The following is a 7,675-nucleotide window of genomic DNA, read 5'->3' on the forward strand; positions in this document are numbered from 1 at the left end:
CCCCAATCTTCGTGGGGGTAATGCGCCAGGGAGCGAGCGGGTCATTCGTGAGTGATCGCAGGGAGCACATAGTGTAAGTGAGGAGCGAGTGGAAATTTGCGTCTGCAATTTGCGTCACATGCGTATACTCGGTTAGCATCTATACGTCATGCTACAACGAAATCTCTATTAATGGTTCGTCGATATTTGCCTCATTTATGTTCTCAAGAAAAATGTAAACAGAACCGTACAGTAATCCGTCAGACACGTGGGCTGGCGTTGCCAAGATTGGTTTACTGTTACCCAGAAAATGTTTGGTAGCATCGAAAGATTGCAGTTCGACGAATACGCGTCAAAAGGATGAGCGTCTATATCTTACACATTCTTGGAAGTACGGATGTCGTCGATATGTTTTCGAATACACCTGCTATTCACATTGAGATTTATCTAGTCAAGAGCATTCGAGTGGATCTGGTGGATTTCATCATGTCTTCTAGACCAATTTTTGTGAGTTCATCGAAGGTATTCCAGAGACAGTCAGAAAACGCTGTCTCTGTAGCGTTAATAAACACAGGGGCGCAAAACAAGGTTTTTAAGGGAAATGTTGTAGATTAAATCGCAAGTTTACCTTTCTGATGTGTGCAAACAGCTGTGTGTGTTTCTCATCGAGTATTTAACATTTTCTCGTTACATGTCTTGGTACTGAGTTACATTTATATGCGGATTTCTCTGTTTCTGACCTTCTGACCATCATGACTGAGCAGCCATTTGACAAGGTTGGATATTCACAAATTTCCTTTCGGGCAATTTGCGTCGATGTTCAGGAAAACAATATTACATACGGACTAAAATTCATTCATACTTGTCCCTTGCTCAGTTTCCACTGTAAATAATAAATCACTCAATAGTCATAGAGTCGTATTAAATTCTGTAAACCGATAAAGACGAACCCTAACCGTTATTTCACTATATTTCCAATTACAGAGCACTCGGATCGACCATCGTTCGCCATGTACCCGTCGGCTTTCCACCTCGCTGACGTCGTCCAGGCGGTTATGAAGGTCGGACTCGACAATGTGGACGTGGACGAAGTCGAAATGGAGCCGGATCCACAGGAAGTCGAAGGCGACGACGCCAAAAATTCGGGGGCAAAGAACGAGAAGAAGCCCCGCCAGAACAAGTCGTACGTGACGGCAAAGACGCTCAACGACCGCGAGGAGAGGCGGCTCGTCATCAAACTCAACCACTACCAGAAGGAGCTGAAACAGGCCACCTACCAGATCGACGTCGCGCAACGGGCGATAAGGAAGGAACTCATCAGCATCAATCCCGATCTCATGGTCGACCCCAACAAGGGCTTCTTTGTGCCAAAAGGTGGGCCCGATTGCGATCTCGACCAGGGAACGCCAGTGTATTCGGAGTATATATCTTTGCATTAACGTTTAGGAATCTCGAACAGAGGAATTCAGTGGGATTGACGCTTTAATCCATCTCAGATTTACATAATAGCAGGCACCGAGGCCCTATTCATTCTTATAATATAGAGGTGCAAGAATTTGCCTAACTTAAATTCATTCAGGGATTACGAACAAAGACAAAGTTTTTAGCGATGTACGCTACTTTATCGCTATCTTACAGAAAGTTGGCAAAACCTTCAAGCGAGGTTCTCTCTGACTTTAAACGTGAAAGAAGCAATCATAATTCTGACGAAGAGAAACACGAGGGACAAGACAACACGGGACATTTGGCATGGATGATTATCAGCAGTTGAAATTTACCTCTTACGATGACAATCCGAATTATGACCACAAATCGCAAATCTTTTTTTTTTAATCTACGGGACTTTTGAATTCATAGTCTTTCAAAAGAGGTGTTTGTCCGCTTGCACTGCGTAGAAATTTATGTTTGCTTAAAAGTCAAATTAATACATTGTTGTCCTCTATGATGTGCCAATTGTTATGCAGGGGATGGGCAATACAAATTGACATTGTAAACGTAATATTATGGGAAAATACAATGGTATGTGACGGCCATCAATCAATGATTTATCACATTCTTAATCATCCTGTCAAGTAGGAATAATCATATTGATTGACAAACAAAGGAAAGGGCTCTGGCTATAAGCATGATTTTAAAAGACAATCCATCAAATTCTGGCCTTCATCCTACAGGTATGACCCAGGAGCAGGCAGAGCTCATCAAGTCACGGAGACGGGAGTCGATGGCGGCAGCAAACACGCGAAGCATCTCACTCGATGAGTTCACGGAGATGAGGAGACGAAAGTCCGAAATGGGTCGCCAGGCTCTTCAGGCCATCCAACAGGTTGGTGTCGCCTAGTTACCCTCCAGCTCTGCCCTGTAATACCATCAGTACGTCGCAATACACAGCCGTTATCGGGAATTAAACCTCCTTATAAAAGAGAAACTTCAATTCTCTTGACTTATTAATCTCAACCACCTGAACCCTGAAAATATTTCGGTAGTCGCACTAACCCCCCCCCCCAAAAAAAAAGAAAAAAGAAAAAAAAAGTTGAGGAATTTCACAGCATTTTAATGCAGACTTTATGGTAGGTACAAAACACATGCATAACCCTTCATTTTCTTAATTTCGTTTTTCTGGTCGCAGTGGAATTAAACAGACCAGTTTATTGAAGTTGCAGTTAAACAATGTTTATCGCAGAAAGGAAGTTCAAACCCCTGTAATAACTGACTTAAATGATTGCTTGATTGCGTCGATTTTCGTACTAATGAAAGCTACGAAATACATCCGTTGCGATGTTGGTGGACATTGTTATCATGTTTGTATACGTCATACCAAATTATAGGATTTATAAACTCACAAGAGAACCATACTGACGGTTTGAATGACATTCAAAAGGTTCTGCACTTTCGTTGACGTCAATACTGTTTAATTATGCACGGACGTGTACATCGAGCGAAAACATAGCCCTACAAACATTACCTAGGCGACGTAAAGACCTATTGTCACGGGCGGCGCGAAATTAACGATTTTTTCATTCTACTTTTTGTGACCTTGTCGATCCAGGACAAACCCGAAGGTGACGAAACAGGGGCGGCCGTGGTCAAGGGGCGTGACCGCTGGAAAGCATTGTCCGGCATCATGCAAAGCAACCCCGCTTCCTTCTCCCAAATGGCCAAGGTGACCGCAAACTTGGCCGCGGCCGGTAAGGGTGCGGGCCATCCGACGGCGGACGGCGCGAAGCAGCCTCCGGCCACGGCGGCTAATCCGGTCAGGAGCAGCCTGACAATCGGCCAGGCTGCGAATTTAGTACGAGGTAATTCTTCAGTCTCCTGCGACTTTTTGTCCCGCGTTTTGCTATGTTTTGTATCGTTTTTGCCACCTTGTGTACAATTGCTGAATGACAAGTCTGAGTATCTCTGTTCTTGAATGAACATGTTTGTCTTAAGTTGGGGATGATGAATGAAGTGTGTTCAAACTGAAGGGCAGATGCACAAATTAAGAGCACTTGGATGAAAATGATACGCGTTGTGCGTCGCCGAAATGAAAGGTATATATCTAATGCATAATATCAATGATACAGATTACAACAAAAGCTTTGACTGAAAAGATGTACATTGTGATTCATTACGGATATGAGATAACAGTTATAGGATTCCTCGACATTCCGTCTTTTCTCCCAATACACATCGTTACCACCATAATTTAGATAGATTCATGCAATGTATAATTGTTACCGTTTAAATCATTAATATCGCCTCCACCACCGTTATATAGCAAAACTAAAAATGTGAGCTTAGTTTCTGGGCAAAACCATGTGATCATTAAGAAATTTCATATAACCTTTAAAACTCATCACAAACAAAGAAAATAATATCTATCCATATGTGTTTTGTTGACGTAGAGTTGGCATAACTGCTCATCTGGACAATGCATTTCAAGATAATTGAGTGTGTCAACTTCAGAGGGGTACTTCATCTAAAAACGCATGAACATTACAATGTACAGTCATGTTGATATACTCATTGATTTCATCCATATGTCATTGATCTGAAAGAAAATATATTAAATAAAATTTGCTCAAATGGCATACAGTTTTTATACATGTACTAACGTCGGCTAGCTCTAATGCGGGATCCGCGTGTGCCAAGTATATTGGACACTGTGAGATTTTATATTCGAGAAATAGAATTAATTTTGGACATCTTTCGACACGCGAACATCCAACAAAGAAAGACAAAGTTATGACATATAGTTGAGTCTTTAAACCAAGAAGTGTGTATTAAATGCCCAATGCGTCTTTCCCTCCTATTTCCCTGCTCCAGGGGTAACCAGGTAGCCACGCAAAAATCTTGGACCAGCAATTTCCTCCTTGTGTTCGCGACAGACGAAAGCCTTCGATAAGTGCAACGGGAGTCTCGGGGTAGCACGCCGAGTGTGGACGTGTGGTATGGCTTCCCAAAAACAATTTAACGGTGGTGCGCACATTGATTTTTTGATTGCGAAAATCCACCGAAAAAAAACCAAAATGTGCCAAGACTGTGGATGGCGTTAGAGAATGATTCTTGCGTCCCTATTTACTGTTTACTAGAAGATGTACCCTGGTATTCCTGAACGTTCTAATGTCAAGGATTCAAGCGAGGGACAAAGATAATGTGAACGCAGATCACCGAGCATATTTCGTGAGAAGCAAGAGTGTGGAGACAACTTCAAATGTTGCCATTCGCCAACCTTCAGTTCATGCTGCACTAATGTATCTTGTCGCCATGTAGTTTTGAGAACGCAGATGTTCTTCCGATTGGTCAGTTTACAGAGAGTTGACGTCCTCTCAGCCAATCAGGATTTTTCTTTCATTTTACTTCATACTGTTCAAGTTGTCAATAGTTCTGTCACGCGTTCGAGAACATGCTAACAAAGATCGGACAGTGAATTTTCGTGATGAAGTCGTGTGCGTATGTTTCCTCGATTCTGTTCTCTGCAGTTTCAAAGAATTTCTCACAGAAGATGCAATATATTTTGATGTTGATAAAATGACACTTAGTGTATGTAATTTTCTTGAACTTTAGTTACATGACATTTATTCTGCCTGAGCTAATATCACATTTTATCTTCGGGTTTTTTTTTTTTTACTTTTCGGTGCAACGTTAATTGTAGAATATTTTATGCAATTGGCTCAATTACAATCGACGTATTGCATTGTGCGTATAAATCATGTTGTAATTTTAAAACTTCGAATCAAATTGAACATTGAATTTAGACTCCTTGTCAAATATGCGAATATTCACCCAAGATTATGGGGAAAATCTCTTATTTTATATATGATATAATCGATGATAGGCATATCCGAGTTTAGAAACACAAAACAAAATATATCATAGAATTCAATATGATTGTCGCAATTGCATAATCTAGTGATATAAGCTCAATATGGAATGCAGCCCTCAGTGTGTCTCGGTAATTAAAAGACTACAATAATTTGTTGTAAAGGATACTTCGTATTCTTATTGCTTTCACATGAAAGAGGGGAGATTTAGCAAATACAAGGTGCTTTTGAGTATGATTCAATGGTAGATTTGTGAGGTAGCTCTGGTAATATGAATATGTGGCCCGGGGTTTGTGGTTGCGATTAATACACGTACCATTGATTCATGAAAACGGATCAAAATTTACAATTCCACAAATTTCTCAGCTAAGGTCCAATTTCAAGAAACCGTTCTAATCATCGGATTTTACTTTTTAAAGCCAACGTGAACATGTGAAATTGCACTTTTAATCTTTAAGAAGTAGTTGATTGTTTTGTTTGTGAGGACAAGCAGGAAGCGATTTTTTCCTTTAATTTTACATTAAAGCTAAAATCTAACTATCAAAATTCAATGAAGTAGAGCAAAAAATGTGTCACTCATAATGTTATGAAAGAGAGAAACTATTAGTATGTGATTTATGATTTTCTGTAACAGTGGAAATTTTGGCAGTGAGGAATCTTCCACGCATTTCACGGGATGCGAAACTAGCATGGAAATTAATGCTTGCTTGATATATGTAATACTACTTGATATTTTGATTTTTGTGGAATTAAAAAATAAGCGAAATTAATCGTACCAGTCCGAGAGCGAAAAACTACTACATTGTACTGCAGAAATTTCCACTTTTACAGTATCGCGTTCTGCCTCATGGCAGGTACAACTGTTCAATACAATGTAAAAGAGAAAACCATGGAGTGTTAACTTGTGTGAACTCAGCCAGAAATGTGCAAAAGTGATAATGCAGATTCTTTGTAAACTCACACGACCACAGGGGTGGTAGTCTTATGTATTTCCAGATTTGACGTGGGTATTTACTCCACTTATTCTGCATAACTTCCCCACTGGCAAATTCTCTCAATGTTTATCAGATTTCCTATCAAGATGGCATCTAACAAGATTAGATCAAGATGGCATCTAACAAGATTAGATTGACAATCTGATATCAGAAATATGCTTGTCACCGCACAATACGATGTCGGCACTTTCACTTTGAAAATCAATCGGTATTCAGGGCTGCTCAACGCAGTTCTCTGCTTCCAGAGAGAATTTTCTACAGACTAAGACTGCAATATAAGTGTCACAGAGTAATGTGATGCGATGTGAATTATACAGTATACCTGTAACGAAATCAAGTCAAGACACAGAGATTTTACCGAGTTGTAACAGTATGCAGAAATATTTCTCACTTCAACTTATTGTCATGCAGATATAAGTTACTGAAGTGAATAATTGTACACTGTCAGTATATCATTTCAATTTTAGATTTTTTTCTTTCAGTTCTTGTTCAATCTGCACATCCACAACTCCTCCACTGTACATCCAATCTCTCTCTTCCTCTACACACACACACACACACACACAAACACTATCTCTCTCTCTCTATCTCTCTTGTAAATTCTTCGCACCCTCTATTTGGAAAGGTGTAAACTCGCACGTCCCATGAGAAAGATAAGGGCATTAATGTGCCACTAACGGCATAGGTTATGGGAACCTGAACGCCCTTATCTTTCTCAAGCGGTGACAAATGTTTTTCATACAATATATCCTATTGGGTTCTATCTTAAATACCACACATGATGGTGATACTGCTTGTTAGGAAAGGAAAATGTTATCACCATGCCTTTGCATGCATTCAATACCATATTTTTTTTTTCATCTTTATTGTTTCATTCATTTTCATGTGCATGTTTGTGTCATGATTTTTGTACTTTGTAACTCACTTTTCCTACTGCGCCTTGAGCACGTTAGTTATGTGGAATTGGCGCATTATAAGTACCCTGTATTATTATTATTATTATTATTATTATTATTATTATTATTATTATCATTATCATTATCATTATTATCATTGTTATTGTTATTATTATTATCATCATCATCATCATCATTATCATTATTATTATTATATTCAGACCCAGTCAGCTTCCACACTCTCCTCACATTACTTCTACCAGACAAAGTACTGTACAGAAATGAGGCAATGAGAAAGCAGAAATTATATTTTTATGCATAATCTGTTTTATAGTTGTACTGCAGATGTTGTAACACATGGTGTTCATGTTCTGTATATTTCTTTTTCTTTTTTTTTATAAAATGTTGTATGAAATGCTTCAAACAGATGTTTAGTAAGTATCAGCAAATCACAATATATATTACACTTTTGAGGATCTCCAGACTGCTGAAGACTTGTGTT

The 7,675-nt window shown here is 39.3% G+C and overlaps 1 protein-coding gene across 1 annotated transcript; it reads left to right on the forward strand.

Moving 5' to 3' along the window:
- Positions 1-989: 989 nt before the first annotated feature.
- On the forward strand, positions 990-4,298 carry LOC139745223 (uncharacterized). Its single transcript, XM_071655630.1, has 4 exons — positions 990-1,353; positions 2,151-2,302; positions 3,026-3,275; positions 4,285-4,298. The coding sequence occupies exons 1-4, from the start codon at positions 990-992 to the stop codon at positions 4,296-4,298; spliced, it is 780 nt and encodes a 259-aa protein (XP_071511731.1).
- The last annotated feature ends 3,377 nt before the right edge of the window (positions 4,299-7,675 follow it).

The sequence above is a fragment of the Diadema antillarum genome, unplaced genomic scaffold (assembly GCF_040938485.1).
Source record: "Diadema antillarum isolate AM-2024a unplaced genomic scaffold, OU_Dant_1.0 seq00001242_RagTag, whole genome shotgun sequence".
Taxonomy (NCBI): Eukaryota; Metazoa; Echinodermata; class Echinoidea; order Diadematoida; family Diadematidae; genus Diadema; species Diadema antillarum.

Bases quoted from the DNA above. Each gene is read 5' to 3' on its own strand.
- LOC139745223 (XM_071655630.1), top strand. From the start codon at position 990: ATGTACCCGTCGGCTTTCCACCTCGCTGACGTCGTCCAGGCGGTTATG. The intron at 1,354-2,150 runs GTGGGCCCGATT...TTCATCCTACAG, and splicing joins GGGCTTCTTTGTGCCAAAAG to GTATGACCCAGGAGCAGGCA. The intron at 2,303-3,025 runs GTTGGTGTCGCC...TTGTCGATCCAG, and splicing joins CTCTTCAGGCCATCCAACAG to GACAAACCCGAAGGTGACGA.